Raw genomic sequence first — 26819 nt, forward strand, 5'->3', positions numbered from 1 at the left:
GGTTAAAGAGATATGACAGCCAAATACAATGCATGGTCCTCAATTAGATCCTGGAGTTTTAAAAGTCTTATGTGACATTTTGGAGACAATTTGAAGTTTGAATATGTCCCAAATATTAGCTATTGTAACAATGTTAAGTTTCTTGACTGTGGTAATGGTGTTATGGTTATGTAGGAGAATGGCTTTGTTCTCAGGAAATAAATGCTGAAATGCTGGAAAATTTAGGGGTGAATTTCACTATGCAACTTGCAAATGATTCAGATATAGAGGTAGTAAGTCCACAAATTATTTGGAATGCCTCTGTACTGGAAGATTTGTCTCTGCTCCCCATTTATTTATGCATTTAGTATTCAATCATTTATTTATATCAATATTTTTGAATATATGAATAACACTGTTCAAGAAACTTTTGATTTGCATTTCGAAGATTTCCTAAACCAACACTATAATTCACAGCTCAAACGGCAGGATAACTCTGGGAGTTTTTCCCCCACGGAGCTTCAACAGTAACAACTGTGTCACCGACCGTGAAGCGGAGTCCCCGAGGGGACGGGTACCAAGGCGGTGGAGTTGGGGACATAGTTGCTCCGTGGGCAGGGCTGAGATGATCCGTAGAGACCCCAGAACCCGCGTTCACTCTGCACCTACACCCGGCTTCGCAGAGATCACCTGGCAAACGTGCTTCGAAAACTAAAAGAGGCCTTGGGGTGGGCCGTCCCCTCCAGTCATCAGAAGGTTTTCGCGAACTCCTCCTTTGCGCATCCCACTCCTGCAACGAGAATGACTGGTCGCCACGGCCGCCGCCTCCAGCCTCGGGGAGGGCGCGAAGATGCAAGGCCCTGGGCGGTCAGAGCTGTGCGGGACCAACGGCGGGACGGAGGACGGGCCGCAGCCCACGCCTGCCAGCCCCGAAAGCCGGTCCGCTGCCCGAGCCACAGCTCAGAGCAGCCGCGCCACCGCTGCTGCCAGGGAAGGAGCAGACCCTGCGGAGCGGGCGGTGGGCGTGGGCGTGGGCGTGGCCTGTGCGCGGCCGCGCGCGCGGAGTTTCGGGAGCGCGGCGCGCAGGCTGCGGCCGAGACGGAGGCGGTTGCTGCGCCGGGTACTAGGGTCGCTGCGTGAGGCGCAGGCGCCGTGGACTTCACCCCCGCCGGGCCTCTGCTCGCTGTGGGCTCGTCATGGCTACCGCGCAGAGGCCTTTCCACCTGGTGGTGTTCGGCGCGTCTGGCTTTACGGGCCAGTTTGTGACCGAGGAGGTGGCCCGGGAGCAGGTGGACCCGGAGGGGAACTGCCGCCTGCCCTGGGCCGTGGCAGGCCGTTCCCGGGAGAAGCTGCAGGGAGTGCTGGAGAGGGCTGCCCTGAAGCTGGGTAAAGGGGGCGGGGTGGGACTGCGCTCCAGGACCCCGGGCTCGGCCCGTCGCCGCTGCTCTCACCCCAGAGCTCCGGCCCCTTCTCCTGGCTGAGGGGTTCGGGACGCCCGAAAGGAGCGTTCCTCCCTGCGTGCCCCCCTAGCGTTCCCCATGTCTTGCTTGAGGACAGGAGGCGGGGAGCAGTGCTTCCAATAGTGTCATGGATTTGTTCTCCCTACATTAAAAACAATAATTTATTTCTCCTCTTTTGAATGTCTCCTTTAGTTTGGGGAGACCCCCTGACGAAATAGTCAAGAACTTTAGTTGTGCGTTTATCTGCTCCGTCCCCCTCTGTATCAGGGGTACTTCGTGGGGCAGGAGATTTCCCGATATTTGGTCCGGGGAAAAAAGTAGAGCATTGGTTTCCTCAAGATTGTACTCTCCCCTCGCCTTGTGTTTTGGAGGTGGGAGAGAAAGCTTAAGAGTTTTACGGGTAACGTTGTAGTGGCTTTCAATTTTCAATTTATTTTTCGCTTGTTAGAATTATTCTTCTGTTCAGTCTCCCATCTCACTTGCTTATAATTCCACCCAGAACCCGGTTTATGGTGGGAATATAGCATCTATTTTGTTTGCGGTGATGTACAGAAGATACCATGTAACCTGGACTGAAGTACAACTCTTCCTGCTGCCACTACCCAATGCAGGATCTTGATTGAAGAGCTTTTTGGTCTTTCTTTACTTTCCCAAAAGAAATAATTTTACGATTAAAATATATTCTTCCATTTCTTTTTCCTGCTCAATAAGACTACAAGTACGGCCTCGTTGCCTACCATTTGTAGTGCCCACAGATTAAGTTATTGTGGGGAATACATCTTGACCTATCAAAACCTGCCTTGTTCTATTGATTCAGTTAATTCCAATTACCATATTTCCCTGAAAATAAGACCGGGTCTTATATTAATTTTTGCTCCAAAAGATGCATTAAGGCTTATGTGCAGGGGATGTCATCCTGAAAACTCATGCTGGGACTTATTTTCCAGTTAGGTCTTATTTTGGGGGAAACACAGTATTTCCTTATTATGAGCCTGAGTGTTCTTACCTAGACTGTGCTTTTCACCTGAGTCCTCTTTTGTTCTCATTATGTTGATATTAAGGATTCCCCTCTATCCCAATAATTCTATCATGTAATTGTTTAGCAATTGATAAGAAACTATTTTTATAATATAATTCTTGTCAAAGAGGAAGTCAGGACAATCATCTACTTCGTATCAAAGTGATTGTAATATTGTCATTTTACACAGGAATGTTATTTACACATTGCTTATTGTCAGATTTTTTTTTAAAGGTTATTAGTGTTATTCGTCACCCTTAGTATTAACTTCATTTTCCTCCTAGCCTTTTTTTTATTACTTGGTTAAAAACAGTTATTTTTTGGATAAAAGTTAGCTTTCAGTATATTTAGTAAATTTGCCGTCACTGATTACTATAAAAAGATCTGGAAGATCTAATACCGTATCAGATTTCACTTAAAACAATATATTTCTTATTTCAGGAAGACCTACATTACCATCTGAAGTTGGAATAATAATTTGTGATATCGCTAATCCAGCCTCGCTTGATGAAATGGCTAAACAGGCAACACTTGTCCTCAATTGTGTAGGACCCGTAAGTAATCAGCCCTTCTTTGTATCAGAACAAACAAACTATTCATTTCTTGCAAAATCTGGTATTTTATATTCCAGAGGGAAACATAAGGGCAGGAGACAGAAGAGTTGGTTCATGGCCTTAACCCCACATGGGGAGTTTTCACTTCTTGTGATTAGCAAATGAATATGAACAAAATCTCCTGAGAGAGAGAGCCCGAGACTCTCTGTAACACCTACTCCAGGAATGTGTGCTGGTTTGTTTGGTTTATTTATTATTTATAGCTGTAATTGCCAGGCTTTTTTTTTTTTTTTTAATTGTATGCCCCTTAGGTGAAAAAATGTTTGAGCATGTACCCCTAGTATACTTTTTATTTATTTATAAATTAGATTTCTGTATTGTTGTACAAATATATGTTAAAAACATGTACAAAAGTAGAGATTTTAAAATGACTCATTCATTTATTCAGTGTTTATTGAATATCTGTTTTATGTAAACTGCATTAGTCTAGGCACCTGGGACATAATGGTGAACAAAACAAAGTCCCACATGGTGCTTACAGTCTAGTGGGAGAGACAGAAAAGCAAGGTTATAATAGTAGGTAATGATAAATGCTTTGAAGAAAAATAAAGCAGAGAAAGAAAATAAAGAGATGGACACATCTGTCTCTATTAGATGAATGGTCAGGGAAGGTCTCTGAGGAATTGACGTTTGCCTGGAGACCTGAATGAATCGAGGGAGTAAACCATGTGAGTATTTGAGCAGAAGGGCATTCCAGGGAAGAGAGCAAATACAAAGGTCCTGGGACAAGCATTTGCTTGGCAAGACTGAGGAATGTGAGAGAGGCGAGTGTGTCTGGTTGGGTCAGGAGGGGCAGAGAGGTCAGAGAGGTAGGAAGTTAGAGAAGTATCCAGGGGTCATAGGGTCTGACAGGTCAAGGTCATGGTTTGGATTTTCTTCTAAATATGACAGTCATTGGATGGTTGAAAACAAAGGCATGATCTGATTTACAGTTTTGAAATTCTTTGGCTTCTGAGAGTGACCAAATGAGTGAGTGTGTGTGTCACTGTGGCCTTCTCTGTATTGTGGGATTCTCCATGGCTGCCCTCAGAATACCGTTGGTATCCTGTATTCAATACATGACCACTTAACATGGCCTGGGGACATAATGTAGTCCTTTTTTTTTTCTTTGTGTTTCCTACAAAAATGAGCACAAATAAAAGTGCTAATACTTACTTTTACACTCAAGGGATTGTTTTGTGTATCCCTTGAGGTAAGCACAACCACTTGGGAGACCACTCAGTTAGAACATTGAGCGTTGAGAATAGGATTGCAATTTTGACCTGTAAGCTAATAGGCTACAATGGGGAGAAATGTCACCTCTGAGACCAAGGATTGCTACCCTGACCCTGTCCACTTATCCCATAAAAGCACAAATGTATTAAGTAGAAAAAAATCTGAAAACACAGCATTTTTTAAATAACAGCTCCCGTCAGAAAGAGGATGCATTTTCCTATGTGCCACAGTCCCCCCACTCCTTACAAGCGATTCTGTCACGCCTGGCCCACTTCTCCTTTGGGTAATCTGAGGTTGAGACTTCTGCACTAATATCCCCAAATTACTGTGTTTCATACACTCTTAAAATCCTTCAATAGCTCTCAGTGCCCATATAACATAGTACAGTTTAAAATCCCAGCTTCTTAGCATGTCACACCCCACCACATGCTCCAGCAGTCCTAAATTCCATGTAATTTCTGTAAGGACATGCTGCTTCTTCACACCAACGTGTTTTGGCTTCCGCTGTCTGTAACATCCTCCCCCCACTTGCCTAACTCCCAACTCCTCCACTCTCAGATTCCAAGCCTCGGGTTCATTTCTCACGCCTACAGCCTTTCAGTTTTTGGTTTATCTACAAGTAAGTATTGGTGAGCTGCAGTAAAGCAACTCAGTAATTTGGGGATATTAGTGCAGAAGTCTCAACCTCAGATTACCCGAAGGAGAAGTGGGCCAGGCATGACAGAATGCATTGTAAGGAGTGGAGGGACTGTGGCAGATAGGAGAATGCATCCTCTTTCTAAAAGGAGCTGTTATTTTAAAAAGTCATCAGCATACATGAAGTCGTTAGCATACTTGAACTTGTAGTTCAAGTCGGGAATAGATGAGATTTTCCAGGGAGAATGTCTAAGGAGGTGATTCTCCACCTCTACTGGGAGGCTGATCTAAAATGCTGATTACTGGAGTCTACCCCAGAAAACCTGATTCGAGAGGCTGGGGTGGTCTGGGGTGGAACTGAGTCAGCAGCATGTTTAACAAGTGGCCCAGCTGATTCTAACGCAGGTGGACTACTGGCCAACTTGAAAAACTTTGAGGTAAAATAACCAAGAGAAAGGCCAAAGACATCTCTCAATGAGTTTCAAAGTGTATATGTGTAAATTTTAAAAGTTCCCCAAGATGGTCCATTAGGTGCAGAAAGAAAATAGAGCTTTGACTTCTATTCATTTTCATCTCACCATTATTTCTATTTTATGTATGTTTAAAAACTACACTATTAGTATAGGAGTAGTCCATGGGAGTGATTTGTAAATAAATTCATGTAGCTAGTAGATGATAGATATAGGGTGTGAAGTTGGATCTTGCCTTGAAAGCCCTTGTTTGTGTGATTATACTATGTTGCTTCAGAAGTTAAGTGCTTCAGTAATTTTAAGTGGTTGGTTAATGGCAGAGGAGGAACTGGAACTTAATACTTTCCCAGTCCTGTAATTCCAGTGTCACTTGCTAATCTTAAGGAGGCTGTGGAGATGAGGCTATGGAGTTAGATAAACAGGACAGCTGATTTGTCCTACTTGAAAAGTTCTTGCATCGCCCTGCCTTTTCTTTCTTTTTTTTTTTTTTTTAATAATTTGTCTTTATTGATAGTCTGTATTTGATTTCACATTGTTGTCACATCTACCTTTACTTCTTTAATCATGGTTTCCTTTATTTCTGTGATCACATTTATAGTGGCTAGTTTGAAGTCTTTGTTAAATCTGACATCTGGTTACTCTCTCAGGCAGGTTTTGTTGCCTGCTTTTTTTTCTGATGTATAGGTTATACTTTCCTGGGTTTTTTTTGTTTGTTAGTTTTTCTTTGTTGGTTTTTTTTTTTTTCCACATCATAAATTTGTATTGGAAACTGGACATTTTCGATACTGTATTGCAGCAACTCTGGGTATTTCTTCCCCCTCCCCGTCTGGGCTTGTTATTGTTATTTTCATGTTTATTTTTTAGTGACTAGCTGTATTATTTTATTTTACTTTTTTTTTTTTTTTCAGGACTTTATTGGGGAACAGGACTTTTTTCCAAGTCAAGTTGTTGTCCTTTCAATCTTAGTGTGGAGGGTGCCGTTCAGCTTCAAGTTGTTGTCCTTTCAGTCTTAGTTGTGGAGGGCACAGCTCAGCTCCAGGTCCAGTTGCCTTGCTAGTTGCTAGTTGCTAGTTGCAGGGGGCGCAGCCCACCATCCCTTGTGGGAGTCGAACCGGCAACCTTGTGGTTGAGAGGCTCCAACCAACTGAGCCATTCAGGAGCTCAGTGGCAGCTCAGCTCAAGGTGCCGTGTTCAATCTTAGTTGCAGGGGGCGCTGCCCACCATCTCTTGCGGGACTCGAAGCATTGAACTGGCAACCCTGTGGTTGAGAGCCTACTGGCCCATGTGGGAATCGAACCGGCAGCCTTCGGAGTTAGGAGCATGGAGCTCTAACTGCCTGAGCCACCGGGCCGGCCCCTGTCTTTTCTTTTAAGTGTCCCTTCCCCTCTTTCTTGAAGGCTGAAAGAAAAAGACAGTCTCTATTCTCCATTTTCTTGCTGCTAGGAATGAGAAAAGCAGAAGAGTTTGTGCTTCTCCCCACCCTACCCTCACGAAAGGAAACATTTGTCATACTTCCTTTGAAATGGGACTAATTCTAATGTATTAAAATTATTAATTTTAATTCCTTGAGTTTGAGCAACAAATAATTTGGGCGATCCAAAATCATGTAGGCTCAGAATATCTTCTCTGTCTAATTTTAAACTTACTGCCCCTAAACGTTTTCTTCCTGTTTTTATTTTGGCTAATAGTACCATAGCTGTTGGCCCCTATATTCAGCTAACTAGGAAGTCCAGTCATTGCTGCCTTTTTAGTATAATATATCTCATTCTTAGTACATCTTTTCCTTTTCTTAGTTTTTGTCCTTCATCATGTCCTACCTGCCACAAGATTTGTCTTCCAATACCACAGGCAGAGTGATATGTCTTTACTATAAGTCTTACACCATCGTCCTGTTTAAAATCTTCCAAGAGAGCCTAGTAATCCAGAAAAGATTAAGTTCAGTGCTGACAGTATGGTACTCAGGGTCCTCCCTGATTGACCCAAGTGTTTCTTTTTAGACTTATCGCTTACCACTCTGTGCTTCAGGTAAAGGTGTGCTGCTCACACCTTTACATATACTTTGTCCCTCATCTGGATTTTTTTTTTCCTGACAAATCCTTACTCTTCAGAGTTCAACTCAAATGAATCACTTCTATAAAACTTCCCATTTTGTCTTCAGTTGGAGGTAAGCACACATTCCTCTGTAATTCCATCCTGTAAGAGTTGGTATATTACAGTTATATTATTTCCTCAATTTATTTTTAGGCACTTTATTAATATTTGATTTGTTAATAACCAAAACTTGACTTTCAAAACGGAATGGTATTTTACTCATGTGAGCTTGCTAAGTAAGGGTAAACGATTGGTTTTCTTTATTCCCCCAGTATCGATTTTATGGAGAACCTGTAGTAAAAGCATGTGTTGAAAATGGCACTAGCTGTATTGACATCTCTGGAGAACCTCAGGTATGTAAAATGAAAAAGAGAGAACAGAAAATTAACAGCACAATTTTCTGTTGAAGCTGAAAATATTTAGTACAAGTTTGCAGACACATTTTAGAAGGTGATGAGTTCTCCCTCATGTTTAGAGATGGAATTCCATTGATAGCTTGAAGGAGAGTGTAATGGTAAGGTCTTAGCTTCAGTTTTCTTGAATTTTTTCCTTCAAGTCCTTTGTGTATAGGATATGCTGATATTTACAGCTACGGCATGCTGTAAACTGAATTAATTAAAATAGTGTGGTCTGAGTAATTCTCACAATCTCATTTTTGTAACGTTCATTATGAATTCCATTTTTAAAATCAGACACCTTTACATTACAGAAAAATAAATGTAAAATCCCTTTAACCTAAAAATTTTAAGTGTTCACATTTATTGAATGCTTACCACATGCCTGACAGTGTGCCATGTAAATATTTTGTGTAACTTTTTCAACATTCCTATAAAATAGATACCATTTTTTTCCCCTATTTTATAGGACTTGAATTGAGGTTTTCCTGACTGCAGGAAGTGGTGTATTAATAGCACTAAGTTACACTACCTCCTTTGAAACTGTAATCTCATATGTCTCCATGGTCTCTGCTGCTTGCCATCATCAGTCTGGCAATACAGTATGTACTTAGAGTTTATTAATTGGTAATGTATATTGGAAAATACTGGGAAAGTATAAATTACCAAAATTAGTTCAAGAAGAGGTAGGTAACATGAATGAAATTAAAACCAATTCCAATCTTATTTAAAATATTTCAGAGCAGAGAAAATGGTGAAAAACTTCTAAGTTATCTTATAAACTGCCATAAAAGTGATATCAAAACCTAATAAAGATCCAAAATGTATAAAGAACTCTTATATAAGTCAATAATACAAATTCAAATTACCCAATTAAAAAATGCGCAAAGGGATGAGAAGAGACAAATCTCCTGTGAAGAAGTCCAATAATGTATGTAGCTATTCTGCCCTCAAGGATTGGGAACATAACTCCCCACTCCTATGTGTGGGCTCCACATGGTCACTTCCTTCCAAAGAGTACAGTATAGGAAGGAGAGGGAAAAAGAATAACTTTACAGTGGAGAAACTTGACAAACGCTTCCTCAGCCGGGTATTCAAGGTCAACATCAACAGTGATAGATCATGTTGATAGCATGTACTCTTGATATGATATCATGAATTGGCACTTTATAGGCCTGTGGTCTTCCTCCCCCAATCCTATAACCCCAGTCTTGTCATGAGAAAAATTGGAGGTAAATTCTAATAGAGGGGCCTTCTACAAAATACCTGACCAGTACTCCTCAAAACTGTCAAGGTCATCAAAAAAAAGGAGAGTCTGAGAAACTGTCACAGTTAAAAGGAGCCTAAGGACACATGACAACTAAATGTAATATGTTATCATGGATGGGGTCCTGGAACAGAAAAAGGACATTAGGTAAAAGCTAAGGAAACCTGAATAAAGTGTGGACTTCAGTTAATGATAATGTATCAGTATTGTTTTATTAATTACAACACATTAATGTAAAAGATGTGATAATAGGGGAAACTGGGTGGGGTATACTTGAGAACCCTACTAAATTTTCTGTACATCTAAAACTATTCTAAAGAAGTTAAGTAATTTTCAAAAACAGATGAAGGATTTGAATAGACATTATTCCCCTCTCATAACCCTTCGTTTCCTATGACTCCTATTTTTCTATTTATATAAATGCATAGCTATATGTCTAATGATGTTCATCCGGATTAATGTGATTGGGAGTAACTTTTTTTGCTTTCTTTGTATTTTTCTGTATCAATAGGTAATAGAGAAAAGTGGTATTACTTTTGCCTTTAAAAGTCATTCTAAAGCATTAATAGTATCATTAAGTCAGATCAGCATGCCTCCTACACCACCTGGCACAGGTGGGAAATGTTTGCTGAATAAGTGAAAAACATTTCGCCAGTTAATGTTTTGCTGCAGAGCCGTATTGATTAGCATATTCAAAGTTTCATTGCTTTGTCTTTAAAGGTAAATCATTTAATATCAGTCGTGATATTTCTATATAGTTCTGATTCAGATCTTTTTCCTGAATTTTGTAGTTTCTGGAACTAATGTATTGGAAGTATCATGAGAAAGCCGCAGAAAAAGGGGTTTATATCATTGGAAGTAGTGGCTTTGACTCCATTCCAGCAGATCTGGGAGTAATATATACCAGAAATAAAATGAAAGGTAATTATTGGCCAGTAAGCAATGATTGAATTTAGCAGTTAGAAAGGCTTCATGTTTGTAATTGTAATGAATTAAAATCTGTAAAGGTAATGTTAAAACATATGCTTTGCTTTTAATATAGCTACACTTGTTATAAAATGCTATTGACACTATTTTTTGAGATACGGATAGTACAGTAAGTGTTCTAAAGTAAAAAATTATTTATTGTCTCAATTCAATTATGGTTTATTAGGAAGTTACATAATCACATCAAAATATCAAAGGCAAAAAACTGTATGCCCATCTCAGTAAATTATTTGAAAATTCATGTCATTTACTGGTTTCAGATTTTTAGAAATTGAGGAATAGAATACTTTCTAAACATAATAAATGACAGAAAGCATAGCCAATATCATACTTAATGATGAAACTGGAACTATTCCCAATTAAAAAAAACATGAATTGAACATCTTTAAAATATTTAGTCTTTTAATCCATAGATCTGGTATGTCTCCATTTATTTTTTTTAAATTCTTTTAAGTTTGTAAAGTATAGGCGTTTTCTTCATGATAGTCCTACATATTTCTTAGTGAGATTATTCCTAACTACAGAGGGTGCCAAAAAAATGTATACATATTTTAAGAAAGGAAAAGAACTGCATTAAAATTGTAATACTCAATATATACCAATAACAAAAGATAACAATATATAACAATATATAACAATATATACCAATAACAAGTCATGTTATACATTTTTTTGGCACCCCGGTATTTAATAGTTTTTGTTATTTTGAATGTCTTTTTTTTCTTTTTTGGGAGAAATATTACTTTAAAATTTGTTTAAAAATTTTTTTTCAGATACTGAAATTTAGGAGTGAACATTTAACAATTATCCTAGCTGATTTTTGATGCAAGTGGTCCATATTTTACTACACACTACTTTAGTAGTCCATGTTCTTTCTGTGGAAAGGGTTAGAGAGAGCACAGAGCCATGTATCCAGGCCACATTCTCTTAACAACCTCTGAATTATTTCCAGTGAGATACACTTGAATGATCTATTTGTGGTTTTTGTCAGTGGTCAGACTAGCAACATTTGTGTGGCTATGGTTCTCTTAGGCTGTAGCATCATTGTTGGTGACATAATTACTCATTGTTTTGCTTGATGTCAACTTTCTGAGCAGCCATGTTTTAATTTTCTTTTGGAATTAAAACTAGGAATACTGTCTCTTATGAAAGTGATATATTTCATTCATCAGATTTTGAGAATTAGCCAGCCCATTATGTTTTTCTTTTGTTTTACTGCTCTGGAAAAAGACAAAGATTAATTAAAACTTAACCGCTAAGCCTATTATATTTATTAGTCCTCGTGGTTAATATACTTGATCTCTCCCCCTTTTTTTGGCTTTGGTTTTTAATTTTATACTTATTATATTTTTATTTCAATTTAACAGCCTTATTTTACGTATTTTACAAGCCATCACAAAGGCCATTTTGATAGGATTTCTGTACATTTTTTGTAAGTCACTATTAATAAGTCTTCTTGAAAGCTGCGGTATTGGAAAACAGAATAATTCCCATAGATGTAACTTTTTTTTTTTAATAAGTTTTATTGGGGAATAGTGTGTTTCTCCAGGGCCCATCAGCTCACAGTAGTTGTCCTTCAATCTAGTTGTGGACAGTGCAGCTCAGCTCCAAGTCCAGTCGCAGTTTTCAGTCTTTGGTTGCAAGGGGCGCAGCCCACCATCCCATGCAGGAATTGAACCGGCAACCTTGTTGTTGAGAGCTCGTGCTCTAACCAACTGAACTATCCGGCCGCCCCCCAGTGATGTAATTTTGAGAACTGTGTCCTGCTGGCCTTCCAGAATGAGTGAGCTAAATTGTTGCCTTATTGGAAGAGATTTTTAGCGTTGTCAGTTTGAATACTAGAAAAGATTTAGTGTCAGTACTAGCAGTTAGAGTTTATGCTAAACTACTCTTTCTGACAATTTGCCTGGATTCTGCTGCTCCTTAAATCTGCTTACAATAATATAACAACAGATCTTCTGACTGTATCAGCTGTAGGCTTAATAAAAGCAGTCCCTAAATTGATAGGAATAGTTTATTATTACTTGTCCTAGATAAATAGATTTTATTTGATTTTACTTTTTCCTACTCTTTTAGGTACTTTGACTGCCGTGGAAAGTTACCTAACTGTACATTCAGGATCTGAGGTTGGTTTTTCTGTTTGTCAAGTGTTTTCTAAGTTAATATTAAAAACATTTTGGAAATTATACATGCCTCTTAAAAAAGATTTAGATTGATTAAAATTTATGTATTTGTAATTTTTAGTGTATGAAAGTCCCTGTGTTTAATTTTAGAAAGTAAAGATACTAGATTGCCCAGAATTATTTTGACTTAAGAATAGAATTTATTTTAAAACAACTGCACAGTTCATTGTATTAGAATGAATGACGATGATCCTAACAGTAAAGTTTCCATCATTGTTATGTAATAAATGTTGCCGGCCAAGACAGTTATCACCTTAGTGCAAAGTAAGTGCATTTTTATTATGTGCCTAACTTGGAGTTAGATGCCGTCATGGCTGGCCAGAGAAGAAGTATATGATGTAAGTATACTCTTATTGCATTTATATTCTATTTGAGAACATAAGAAAGGACCATGTTTATGATAGTACTTTTATTGCTGGTAGTGTCTAACCCAATTCTGTGTTTATACTTGAGGCTTCATAAGTGTTCTCTCTATTTGTTTTTTCATTGGGGAATGTTGGGGAACATTCCAGGGGTGTGTTTTTCCAGGGCCCATCAGCTCCAAATCAAGTCGTTTTCCTTCAATCTAGTTGTGGAGGGTGCAGCTCAGCTCCAAGTCCAGATGCCATTTTCAATCTTAGTTGCAGGGGGCGCAGCCCACCATCCCATGTTGGAATCAAACCAGCAACCCTGTTGTTCAGAGCTCGCGCTCTAACCAACTGAGTCATCCGGCCGCCCCAAGTATTTGTTCTCTTTAAAAAAATATTCATGGGCTGGCTTGGTGGCTCAGATGGTTGGAGCACTGTGCTCCTAATGCCAAGGTCGCTAGTTCAATCCCCACATGGGCCAGTGAGCTGCGCGCTCTACAGCTAAGATTGTGGACAACAGCTCTCCCTGGAGCTGGGCTGCGGTGAGCAGCCGGTGATCGGCATGGCTGCCGTGTGCTGCCAGCAGCGGCCGGTGGCCAGCAGCCATCACAATCAGCTGGCAGCCGGCGAGAGCTGCTGTGAGCGGCCGACTGGCTGCCTCAGCCAGGGGGGAACACAAGGCTCATAATACCAACATGGGCCAGTGAGCTGTGTCCTGCACAACTAGATTGAGAAATAATAGCTTGAAGCGGAGTTGGAGTGGGGGGCGAGGTGGAAGAAGGGGGGAAAAATATTCATTTAAGTCCCAGGGGCATACTAAACTAATCAGAAGGAATCACTGCATAAATTATATAAGTGTCTAACCACTATGCTGTACATCTGAAACTCATATAAAATAATATTGAATGTCAACTGTAAGTGAAAAAACTAATTGAGAAAAATATTCGTTCAACAAATATTTTGTAGCAGTGCAAGTATATATAGTTGTGCAACATAAATGGATTAAGATGTAAACCGTGCCCTTGAAGAAATAATTTAGGGTGGCAGGAGATAGACAGTGTTTGTTATGAAGAGGTCAGATGAAATACTGTAGGATCCTGAGGATGGAGTCCCTGTGGCTGGGAGGCCAGCAATCAGGAACGTTTTGGAGAGCTGGGATATGGGTTGAACTTTATAGGTTGGTGCTGCGGAGATGTGGGTAAGGGAGAGGAAACAGTGTGATAAAGACGTCACTGGGATGGTGTGGAGCATGTTTAAGGAAGAGTAATGGCTCTGTTCGCCTGGATTATAGATTCCGATTAGTAACACAAAGAACTGTATAAAACATGCTGAAATGTGTGGTTCCAGAGTACCCACTAGAGTCTGGATGATGGGAAGTGGTAGTGGACCTGAGGGTCCTGGGAAAGCCTCATAAGGCCTTTCTAAGTTTAGCCTTTGGAAGGTCAGAGGCAGCAACCTGAACAAAGGCTTAGAAAGGCTCCGAAACAAGAATGAAAGACGTGCTTGGAACTCTGGGTAGCATGTGTTAGAAACCCAACTCAACCTGGTTTCACCCAACAAAATTGAAAGGAATTCATTGATACATATACCCAAACATCTGCAAGTGAATAGTGTGGCTGGACCCAGAGGTCAAATGGTATCAGAGCTCTTTCCTTTCTCGTCACCTTTTCTGTTTCTTGCATTTCTTCTGCGTTCCTCTGTGTAGGCTCAACATGGCAGGGAAGGTGCTGGCAGCCCCAGGTGTACGTTGTCCTTAAAATTCCTGATTTCCCGTGAACAGCTACCAGTTTATAGATCAAATGATAGGGGATAGTAGTCAAGTATTGGGTCATTTGGCCATTCTTGAGCCAATCATTGTGACCCAGAATAATGGAATAATCAGATTGCCCAGGTCTGCATCATGGGCCGCTGAAGGGGGGATCACAGGGTCAGGCCCACCTAAACAACAGGGCACAAGTTCCACATACAAAAGAGAGTTTATACGCTGAGTATGGGCTTGGAGGTTGCAAGGAATTAGTGCAGGACCTACCACAAAAACAGCCACCCAATTGCCAAGGATCACATTCAGAGGTACTGAGGGTTATGCCATCAGCACATAAGTTATGGGTGACACAGTCCAGGCCATAACTGTGTTTTTCTGGGCATTTTTCCATTTCATCAAGGTTATCTAATTTGTTGGCATACGTCTGTTCATAGTATTGCATCATATTCCTTTTTATTTCTGTAAGATTGGTACTAAGGTCCCTTTTTTCATTCCTGATTTTAGTAATTTGAATTTTCTCTCTTTCTCGCTCTCTCGTCTAGTTTGTCAATTTGCTTGATATCTTCAAAGAATCAATTTTTGGTTTTGTTGGTTTTTCTCTATTTTTCTATTCTCTGTTTCACTTATTTCTACTCTAGTCGTCATTGTTGCTGAATACAATTAATATAAAAATTAGTTACATTTCTGTATACTACCTACAGTTAGAAAATGAATTTTAAAAAAACACCATTTAGAATGGCATTTAAAAATTAAGCACCTAAGAATAAGTAATAGAACATATGCAAGATTTCTATGAAGAAAATTATAAAACGTTATTGCGAGACCTTAAAGAAATCAAAGAAATGGAGGAATTCACCACATTCATGGATTGGAAGACTTAATTTTGTTAAGATGTCAGTTTCCATTAAATTGACTTATAATCCCACAGAATTCCAATCAAAATCTCAAACAGGTTTTTGTTTGTTGATTTGTTTTGTTTTGGTGTGCAACTTGACAAGTGAATTCTAAAACATACATGGAAATGCAGAGAGCTGAAAATAGCCAAGCCATTCTTAAAGGAAAATGAGAGAGAAAGATGCTCTCGGATATCAAGATTTGTTACTTAGTCAGTGTATTATTACATTGGCAGAGGGATATCAGGAGGCTAGTGGAATGATAAAAAGCTCAGAGTAGTTTGTGCATATACAGACACTTGATTTATGGTACAGGGGCTTTTCAGGAGATGATGCTGGGACAATTGGATATGTATATGGAAAAACATGAAATTGGACTCACACTTTGCTGTGTATGAAAACCAAGTTTAGGTGGATGATAGACCCAAATACCAAAGGCAAAACAATAAAGTTTTTAGAAGGTGACATATTTCATGGCTTCAAGTCAGTAATGACTTCTTTTTCCTCCAGAAATTTGTTTATTTTTATTAAAGTATAATTGATATATTAGTTTCCGGTGTACAACATAATGTATATATTGCAAAATGATCACCATAATAAGTCTAGTTAACATCAGTCACCATACATAGTTAGGGTTGTTTTCTTGTGATGAGACCTTTGAAGAACTTCAGATGTGCAGTACAGCATTAACTAGGGCAGTGCAGTCAGCATGCTGCACAGGGAATGACTTCTTAAAGGAGACATGGGCGGCGTTAAATATAAAGAGGGATATACATCTGTGTACATTTACTATCGAGAATGTCTGTTGATTGAAAGACACCATTAAGAAAATGGGAAGGTCTGCAGAGTAGCAGTTACTCCTAACACATGATGAAGCCTAGCATTACAGTTTTGAACAAAAGAAGCCGAACTTAAAGGTTTATATACTGGATGATTCCATTTCTATAAAGCTTAGAAATAGGCAAAACCACTGTACTGTTTAGGAGTGAATACTTAGGTGGTAAGATTCTAAAGAAAAGCAAGGATTTCACTTGATTACCGTAAAGACAGGACAGAAGGAGGACCTTCTGGGCTATGTGGACGTTTGCTTTACAGTTTCATTAAATTGTATGTTTATGTTTTGTTCACCTTCTTTATGTTATATGTTTTCAATGAAACAAGGTAAAAGATTTTTTAAATGGAATGTAATTTTTCCTTTTTGATGGCTTGTTTTTATAGAAAATATTCTTAGATTTTTAAAAAGCTGTTTTCTCCTGTGTTTGGAAATCTTTACATTTGCAAATAGGTCAAATTGGCTTGGACCAGATTTGGCATCGTTTCACAAATCAAATCCTTAAGACTTTTAGCTCTGTTTTAGTTTTAACAGAAGAGGCGAGATTAATCTGTTCCAAAATAGAAATTAAGTTTGGTCTCTCTCTCTGCTGTTCAGTGTCATCAAAGCTATGACATAAAAACCAGAATCTTCTGATTTTGTTTTCTCTTATTCTGCTTATTATCAATCCACAATATTTTTTGCTTTATGATATTCCTCGTTCAAAAGACTTGGTTTGAATCTTTCTAAATGACTTTGTTCATTCAAACAGGGTAAACAACATATAAGGCATGGCATAATACACTTATGTGCAATCAAAATTATAAATGAAGTTTAAAATATTTACATAATAGAGAATTAAAAGGCCTACCTAGTAGTCAGATAAAGAAGGGTTGGCACTAAGATAGTAACTACTAGGGTTGCGTCCTCACCTGTGCTCTCCTTTCTGCCACTCATTTCTAATGGGAGTCAGAGGCAAGGGGTGTGGAAGGTATAATTATGTTGGAAGAATGGAAGGCACTGAGAGCTCAGAGTCTCATGAAAGAGATAAAAAGTAAGTGCACTAATAAGCAAGAATGTGAGACCAACCAAGAATTCTGTGTTGGGTACAGTATGAGAAAAAAATTGAGGAATTGGGGGGAAAAATTAAAATATAAATCAGGTTAATGAGACTTAAAAATTTGTTAAAAATTAGCACACTTCTATGGAAGACATTTATATAACTTGGGGCTAGAATAAGCTATGTTGAGGGCAGTGGGCACTGAATACTACAGGGAAGGAACGAATGGACAGTACGTTGTGTGTTTATGCTTGAATGTGCTGGTGAACATACCTGGAAATTTTGAGAAATCAACATAGGGATAGGGATTAGAGAGGCTGATTTTGAAGGAATGTGGTCAGTTGGGTGAGTGAAAATGATGAAATTCAGTGGCTTACCAAAAAGAGCAAAAGTAATGGTGGGAGGGAAGAAGAAAGGGCATGTGTTGGTGTGAGTAGTATGACCAAACTGATGAGTGTTATTGCTGCCTGAATGTTCATGGAAATTCATCTCAAGATTATTAAATAAGGTCACAGTCGAACACGACTTGACCATAAGAAAAGATTAAATACTGCTAAGCAAAATGAGTCAGATAGAAAAAGTCGAGAACCATATGACTTCACTGATATGTGGGATATAAAACTGAAAGCAACAAAGGAACAAGACAAACAAACAAAGAAACAAAAACTCATAGACACAGACAACAGTTTAGTGGTTTCCAGAGGGTAAGGAGGCCGGGCGTTTGGAGGTGGTATAAGAGGGTAAAGGGGGTCAAATATATGATGATGGAAGGAGAGCTGACTCTGGGTGGTGAACACACAATGCGACATATAGATGATGTATTATAGAAATGTACACTTGAAACCTATATCATTTTACTAACCAATGTCACACCAATACATTTAATAAACAAGATGATTTAAGGGATTATGCCTTGCTTAAATAGAGATAAAATGATCTTTGTATCCATTAAAACTTACTTGGTTTTACATTTTAGTAGTTATCCCTTAACACATGTTTCTTTAACTCTTGAATTATTTTATTAGGGGATGTGCATTCATGATGGTACCTGGAAGTCAGCAGTTTGTGGTTTTGGAGATCAGAGTAATTTGAAAAAACTACGAAAAGAGTCAAATCTGAAACCTATCCCAATTGTTGGTCCAAAGTTGAAAAGAAGGTATATTAACTCCAAATCTATCCTTTAGTATATCTAATCTACATATGTTGTTGCTGATCTATTAATAAAGTATGCTACTAAGAGAAGCCTGGAGACTATCTTGTAGTTAAGTTCAGGATTGTTTTCAAAGGTAAATAAAATATAACTTAACGTTACCCCAAGCTTAGTACCTCATTGGTAATAATATATTTGGATCCTGAAAAAAATGAATTTTATGGCTTTTCACTATCAGTATCAAAATTAAACATCAATTAAATTTTATTTAGTAAAACCACCATCTTAAAGTGTAATGATCTTATGTAGATTAATCAGCCAATATGTTAATAGCCTCAATATGTGAGAACTCTAACCTCAGAGTTTGACTATTGAATGAGTGTTCTTTTCATCATTGTCCAGTGAAATTGATGGGGTAAAACAGTTAAACTACACGTAGTAAGTGCCCGGGATGTGAAGAATACTGTGTTCATTTATCACTTGTTTGGGTGTAGGTGTAAAGAACAAAAGACAAATACTGAAATAGATTTTAGTTAAGAACAGATCTTACTTCCTCAACAAAAGTTAGAATTTTTATTCAGAAATTTACCAGTTAAAGTGTGGCCACTGTAAATGGAGGGAGAAACTGCAACCTGGGTCTGTCTTGGCAGGTGGCCAGTTTCTTACTGCAGAGAACTCAGCAGTTACTCTATTCCTTTCTTGGGATCGGATGTGTCTGTTGTGAAGCGGACTCAGCGTTATTTGTATGAAAATTTAGAGCAATCACCTGTAAGTATATTATTTTTTAATAAAGAGTGTTCTGTTTGTTACAGTTCCCCTACAGTTTAGTGTAGGATGTTTGTATTTGTAAAGCAAAAACAAAACAACAACAAAAAAGGTAGCTAAATAATGCATGTTTCAGTTTTGGGAAGTATACAGAATTAGTAGTGCAGAGCATTTTATGGGATGGTGATAACCTCTCCCCATAATTCAAATCTGGCCTGATGAATACCTTTGTAATATAACACAACAGCAGCAAGTTCAGTACAGAAAATCCTGGTTCATAAACACTCGACAATCCCTGTTTAGCTGCTGGAATACTCTTTCTATTGCTTGTGGAGATGTCTGGGTTCTTCTCTCCTCTCCTTGCTACCTCTGGACTGTCATCCTGAGGGAAGTACATCATTGCTCCACTTGCTGAGACTTGAAAAGGAAACTATCTCAAGTTAAAAGATAAGAGAGTATTTTCTCATAGAAGAGGCTGTGAGTGGAGTCTACATTCTGTGCTGTGTAATTAATTCCTAAATCAGGTGTATTATTGGACTTTCTAATCCATGTAGGATTATATGGACTTTTGTGTTCAAGTAGGGGAAGCTGATTACCATTTGCCACAATTTCTTTTAAAAATGTGCTCCCAATATCTGGTTTGTGAACAAGCTTTCAGAACATACTCATAAAGTGGAAACTGCTTTTGTTTGATGCTGACGACTGCAGAATAAGTTATAAGTAGCTGCCGTTCTTGTGCTGCCTGGCCTGGAAGAGCAGGGAGCCGCATCCTGACTCTGATTCCTCATCCAGGTGCAGTATGCTGCTTACGTCGCTGTGGGAGGCATCACGTCTGTCATTAAGCTGATGTTCGCAGGACTTTTCTTTCTCTTCTTTGTGAGGTTCGGCATTGGAAGGCAGCTTCTCATCAAAGTGAGTAATGTTTTAGTGAAAGTAGAGCTTTACAAGTATTTTCCGTGAGTTTTACAAAATATCACTGAGGGTTTGTTTGTTTGTTTGTTTTTTCCCTGTAGTTCCCATGGCTCTTCTCCTTTGGTTATTTTTCAAAACAAGGTCCAACACAAAAACAGGTAACCCTTTCTTTTGTACCTAGGTCTCTAAAATAATGTTTTTCTGTATTTGGTTTTTACTTTTCCTGAGTGCAGAGACAGTAACAGCTAAGACTGGATGGAACACTTACTATGTTTCAGACCCTCTTACATTCTTTACATAAATAAGGTTATTTAATCTTTTCAAACACCCCTCATGGTAGGTCTTATCTCCCTGTTACAAAGGCACTGCGAGGTTAAGAAACTTGTCCAAGATCCTATAGCAAGTAAATGGCCAGGTTGGAATGAGAACCCAGCCACCTGGCTCCAGAAATTGTATTCTCTTTACTTCACAGAGTACAAATATTTTCACTCTTTCATTTTTCCCCTCCGTTATTTCCTCCTTTTCACCTCCCCTCTGCTCCTCCACCAAGCTTCCCTTCCCCTCCCTCCTCCATATACCCTGGATCTCCACTGTAGATTGAATTACCATCTATCTAGTATCCTCAACAATAGGACTTCATTTTCAACCGCTCACTTTACATACAAATCCTGAGTCAGGCCTTGGGTCATTTATCCTTTATCTCCTTTACAACAAGCACTGCTGGGGGGGAAATTCTACCGCTGAGAGGATGGTAGCACCCCAAATTTCATGCTTCCCCTCTCAGTAGAACTTTTAGCATCATTTGGTGATCATTTTATTTTCATTAGTCATCTTTCCATCTCCTCTCAGGGGCATTTTTCAAAATCAGCCCAACCCCACTCTCTTCCTTACTTGCAGTTATCACAACTCTTCCTTCGCTAATGGAATTGAGAACATGTTTTATGCGCCCCCTCACATTCCTGTTCTCAGACCTGTCATCATTGCTCCCATCTTCACCTTCTTCTGACTCAAAGAAGTCTTCTCCTGTATAAGACTAATCCCGCCACCTCTGCTGTTTAAAGCACAGCATTTCTTGTGTTGCAGGCACAGGGCTAAGTGCTTTACATTTAGTCCTCCAACAACCACTTAGGTAAAAGTATTATTACTATCCACTTTTTACAATTTAAAGAATGAGCTTATTCTCTAAATTGTAAAAAGAGAGGGTGTTGTCTCAATTCACATAAGTAGCGTCTGGTGGTTCCAAAAGTCACACCAGCCTGAGTCTTTACAGCGACTGCTGCTTGTGATTAGATTCCCTCCTGACTTTGGCAGCTGATCATCCCTTTTCTCGACTGTGAATTCTCCTCCTGCCTCTCTACAGATTCTTTCTCCTCATCCTGTAAACATGCCAGTGTCCTTCCCCACCTAAAAGAGTCCTCACCCCTTCCTTCACCCTCCCTTGTCTGCCTGCTAAAGTCACCAGTGGCCTGATAACTGCTATAATTGCATTGAATGCTTTGAGTCTTTATTTTCTCTTTTATCTTTGACGGTATTGTCCTTGAAACTCTCACTTCCCTTGGATTCTGAGATCATTGCTCTCCAACTTTCTGCTCTGCTTCTTCTCTTCTTTTGCAGTATCTTCACTTTTTTCTCCTCCTTGAATGTTGATCATTCCCAGGGCTCTGTCCTTGGCCCACTTTTCACCCACCCCGCTAAGTGATCTCAGCAGTGCTCTTAATATTTTGCTTGTCCATTCAGCTGTCCATGGACACAGGTCACTTTCACGTTTTGGCTGTTGTGAAAAAGGCTGCTGTGAACATTGGTGTGCAAATATCTCTTTAAGTCCCTACTTTCAGTTCTTTTAGGTATAAACCCAGAAGTGCAATTATTGGATTTCATAGTAATTCTATTTTTAATTTTTTGAGGAACCATTACACTATTTTCCACTCTGGCTGCACCGTTTTACATTTCCATCAACTGTGCAAAAGGATTCCAGTTTCTCCAAATCCTTGCCAACATCCTTTTTTTTTTTTTTTCAAGTTTTTATAAGAGCCATGCTAATAGATGTGAGTTGGTATCTCATTATGATTTTGATTTGCATTTTGCTCATGACTAGTGACATTGAACATCTTTTCATGTGCTCATTGACCATTTGTATAGCTTCTTTAGAGAAATGTCTATTCAAGTCCTTTGCCCATTTTTGCTGTTGAGTTTTATGAGTTCTTTATATATTCTGGATATTAATCAGATGTGTGATGTGCAGATATTTTCTCCCATTCTGTGGGTCATCTTTTTTCACTCTGTAGGTAGTGCAGACCCTTATCTCTTGACTGAACTGTTCATAGCCTTCCTATGATTTTTTTCTAATCCGTCTTCCCACTGCTCTCCAAGAGACCTATGACACAAATCTGGCCCTGTTACCACCTTTTTTCAAATGCTTCCCTGATTTACTGCTATGGCTGTGATTCTTACCCGAGACTTTCTATATCAGAATCACCCAGAGAGCTTTTTTCAAAGGTATCTCCTGACTGTGTATCTGGTTTAGTAGGTGTAGAGTGCAGCCAGAGAGAGAGAAGCCAAAACTGATAACCAGACATATTTTTTGGTTTCACCTTTAAATAACGTTTTCTTTTTTCTGGTACCTGCCCTACTTTTCTGTGCAATAAATTTCTATTAGAGAGAGACAGAGAGAGAGAGTGTGTGTGTGTATGTAAGCTCCAGGAAAGGCAGAGACCATATTTTATTTATGTCTAAGGGCCTAACATAGTGTCTGACCCTTAGTTAATAGTTAATAAAAATTTATTGACCAGGACTAAATTCTTTGTTACCTCATTTCTCTATTTAGTGATTGTGAGAGATGCTTGGATGAGTCCTTCTAAAATTTAATATTTTGAATTGAATTTTTACACCTACACGTGGAGCAATTACATATCTTTTCCTTGATCCCATATTGTCATTACTTGCTGACTATTTTTGTCTTGTCACCTCAAACAGATACCTAAAATCAGAGTATCACATTTTGTCACCCTAAAATACAAACTACCTCCAGCTTTTCCCCTGAAACACTATTTTAATGGTGCTGCCCCTCTTTAAGCCACAATGTGAAAATCCTCCTTATTTCCTCCCCGTTCCTCACCATCTCCCTCCCCCCACATCATGCCAGTCATAAAACTGGTGTCTTCACAGAATTCATTTCTGCTCCATGCTTAAAGGATAACAGGATTTTCTGGCAGATGGAAGATTGATGTTTTTATCTATTGAAAATGTTTCAGATGAAGTAGAATAGTACGTTAGATTATTCAGGGAGGAAATGACATATTTCTTAAATAAGTCTTTTGCTTTCTTTTTCTCAGATGGATGCATCATCATTTACAATGACATTCTTTGGTCAAGGATACAGCCCAGACTTTTGTCCCGATAAGAACAAACCAAATATCAGAATTTGTACCCAAGTAAAAGGACCAGGTATTTTACATATGACTTAAGAATGCTTGGGCGTTTTACATTGTTTTAAGCTATAAAGTGGTGTGCTAATACAATGCATTCTTTTTAAAGCTTAATTGTTGTAGAAATACATTTGCGTAAATTAAGTCAAAAGGAGGACTGAGGTTATTAGTATAATGCAGTTTTATGAGTGGCCCTCCCCATTTTTCTTTTTCAATGTGATTCAAAAATTCTGAATCGTGAATTTTGATATTAATAAGACAGGGAGTTGGTTGATATTTATCTGTTTTACTCTCATATTCAGGGGTCACTTTAAAGCAGTATAATTATAGCATAAATCAGAGCTCTGATCCAAGGTTGCTTTGGAGTCTGCTCACCCTGACATTGTTTATAAAATGAGTGTGTACATGTGCATTTTTCTGGGCAGGATAAAAGTCTTAGATATAGGTGATTAAGGGGAACTGTCACCCAGAAAAGTTCAAAAACTTCTGTAAATTATAGAGAACTATACAGAGACAATCCACTTGTGAATTATAGTATAACTTTAGTCACCGTCATCCCTGATAGGTCACAGGGGGTCTGTCTTGCAGTTTTAATCGAGCAAGATGGCAAAGATATCTTTGCATTATGCCTTCTTTTCAAATTCCCACCTGGGTTATTATTTGACAGAAATATAAACACTAATGTCCCACTTGCTTACAGAGTTCTTTTAAAGTTACTTCTTAAAGTTAGACTTCTTTTAAAGTTACTCAGTTGTTTTTAAGAAGTTGAATCTTTTTTAAAAAGTGAAATTTAGTGTATTAATAGAGCAGCAAGAAACCTAGGATCATTGGCTTTGATTATTGTAAAGAGGCAGAGCAGTGTAGTGGGTAAGAGCTTGGATTCGAGCCAGCTGCCTAGGTATGATTCTGACGCAGCCACTGCCTAACTGTGAGTTTGACTAGTCGCTTAACCTCCCTATGCCTCAGTCTCCTCCTCTGTAAAGTGGAGATAAAAATAGTGTTAACCTCATGTAATTGTTAGAAGAATTAAATGAGGTTAGTAAATTCAAAGCGCTTAATACAGTTCCTAACACTTCATAAATACCATATAAATGTTGACTGTTATTTTTGTTATTAAGTGAACAGATTGTTTATAAGAATATTCTGTATACCTAGCGTTAGATATAAAATTTACCATTTGATTTTTGGGTGTTGTTGAATGCATACTTCATGAATACTTCCTTGTTCTTTGATCAATGTTTTCTGCAGAGCCTGGCTATGTAGCTACCCCCATAGCCATGGTCCAGGCAGCCATGACTCTTCTAAATGATGCTTCTGATCTTCCTAAGGCGTAAGTCTGACTTTCTTGTAATTTGAAGATCTCTTTTTCATCTGTGTTATGTTTAGCTTATTTTGATTGGATTTTCAGGCATTGGGTCTGCACATCAGCATTTACACTTCCTTTGATACAAAGATAGAGGTAAATTAAAATTGTGAGGACAATTCCTTATTGGCCTCTGGAAACAGTGCAGAGGTAAATGAGAGGAGACAGAAAAACTTGAGAGCCCTGTAAGTTGGCTTCAGTTCCTTGTAAAAATAGTCAGAGTCCATAGTCAGCTACTCAAAAAAGGTCCCTGTTGTTAAACAGGATTAGCAGGCGGGTCTGATAGTGCTGAGCGATTCCCAGCTGGCAGTGGGAAGCCCAACAGCAGCGTAAGTGACTCATGGCATCCTGGCTAGATTATTATCAAGGGGACTGGCTTACTGGGGCTTTTGTCTGTTACCCTAAAAGTAGGCCAACTCCACAAATGAGCATAGGCCCTCAGGCTTAGAAATAAATAAATGTGTGTATGCACTGAAACAATATTAGGTAATAAACATAAAAGTTGTATAAAGTGAACCTTAAATTTTTTCAAATTTTGTATACCCTTTGAAAATAGCAGTTTATAAATGTCAGCCATTACATTTAAAGAAACTTTTTTCCATCCAATTTAAATCTTAATTTATGCTTTATTAATAATTGATGACTTAAATTTATTTCACTCAGGTCGTTATTTAATCCTCCTGATCCTGAGGGCTCTGTTTATAAAGAGCAGCACTGACTCGAGTTGGTGACCCATGGCGTGCCCGTTGAACAGCCATATTGTAGGGACGGTCGCACAAGTCACTGAACCAATCTAGACGGGTTTGCAGGGGCATTAGTTTCCCCTGAATAATAGCTGCTTGCTCATTTGGCTGATTTTAGGAATGGAACCAAAACTAGTGCATGATAGAATCAAGGGATCAGGTTTTCATGAGCTCTGTAGTGATTTGATAGCTAGTCCTCCAGCAAATCACACTAGCAGAGGAAAGGGCTAGAGATCAGCTTTTCGCAGTTTTATCTTCTTATTGTCTTACAGGGGCGGGGTCTTCACACCTGGAGCAGCTTTCTCCAGAACAAAGTTGATTGACAGACTCAACCGTCGTGGCATTGAGTTTAGTGTCATTAGCAGCTCTGAAGTCTAAACAGTTGAAGAATTAACTGAAGTCATGCAATACATGAATTAACAGCTTTTTTATTTGATATTTGAAATTCTTCTCTAAGCCTGACTATGTAGAAAACATTACCAAACCTTAAATATGTACACATTAAAAGCAGGAAATTATACTAGCTTGCCCTTTCAAATCTTAGCTGCTTTTGTGATTTTATTGCTTGTGAGAGAGAACTAATATTTGATTGACTTTTTCATTGAAGAACTCATGGTCAGGGCTCAGAGGATGGGTGGGTGTCTCTATTCGGGCTGCTGACAGATTCCTTGATGAGGCACCAGGCTGGTGTTCGTATCAGCTCATAACTGCTGCTTTCCCTGTTCTGCTGTTAAATGGGATCTTACTTTCCAATGAGTTGCTCTACAGATATGTGGGTATTCGCCAAATAAAACTACACTGTTTGCTATTTTAGCTTCGTTTTTCACCTATCTATACTGATGCGGAACTTACCTATGTTGAACATTAAAGGATTGTCAATTGAATGGTGGTTTTGTGTTTGGACCTAGCTAGGTATTTGAATCGTGGTAGAGATGTGCTTTCTGGGTACTGCCAGTAATTGGGCTTGCCACTTACTTTCCCTGGTTCTGTATCCGTGATTAGTTTTAAGGAGACAGCTGCTAAGCTTCTATTGGTTTTCACTGCCGAAGCAGAATTTTTTTCTAATTTATTTATTTTATTTTAACTAGGTTTGCCACTAAAGCCCCCAAATAAGGCAAAGGACTTTTCCTTTTGTAATAAGCGTCTAATAAACACATACATAGTGTTTGGTGCTTTTCATTGCATAGAGGACGCCACTACCTCTACAGAATTTCTACCCTGCAGTGAGAAGCACTGCAGATAGGAATAGCATTCGTGTTGGGAGAGCCTCCTG

General features: G+C 38.8%; 1 protein-coding gene across 1 annotated transcript; it reads left to right on the forward strand.

Annotated features, from left to right (window-relative positions):
* The first annotated feature begins 1040 nt into the window (after positions 1 to 1040).
* SCCPDH (saccharopine dehydrogenase (putative)) lies at positions 1041 to 26430 on the forward strand. The gene is made up of 12 exons (XM_019730892.3): positions 1041 to 1365; positions 2899 to 3011; positions 7756 to 7836; positions 9937 to 10066; positions 12209 to 12258; positions 18214 to 18344; positions 18989 to 19106; positions 19896 to 20015; positions 20117 to 20173; positions 23348 to 23459; positions 24689 to 24770; positions 25819 to 26430. The coding sequence occupies exons 1-12, from the start codon at positions 1176 to 1178 to the stop codon at positions 25922 to 25924; spliced, it is 1290 nt and encodes a 429-aa protein (XP_019586451.1). The 5' UTR covers positions 1041 to 1175; the 3' UTR covers positions 25925 to 26430.
* The last annotated feature ends 389 nt before the right edge of the window (positions 26431 to 26819 follow it).

The sequence above is a fragment of the Rhinolophus sinicus genome, chromosome 6, assembly GCF_057876585.1.
Source record: "Rhinolophus sinicus isolate RSI-liver-muscle chromosome 6, RSI-T2T, whole genome shotgun sequence".
In the NCBI taxonomy this organism is placed as follows: domain Eukaryota; kingdom Metazoa; phylum Chordata; class Mammalia; order Chiroptera; family Rhinolophidae; genus Rhinolophus; species Rhinolophus sinicus.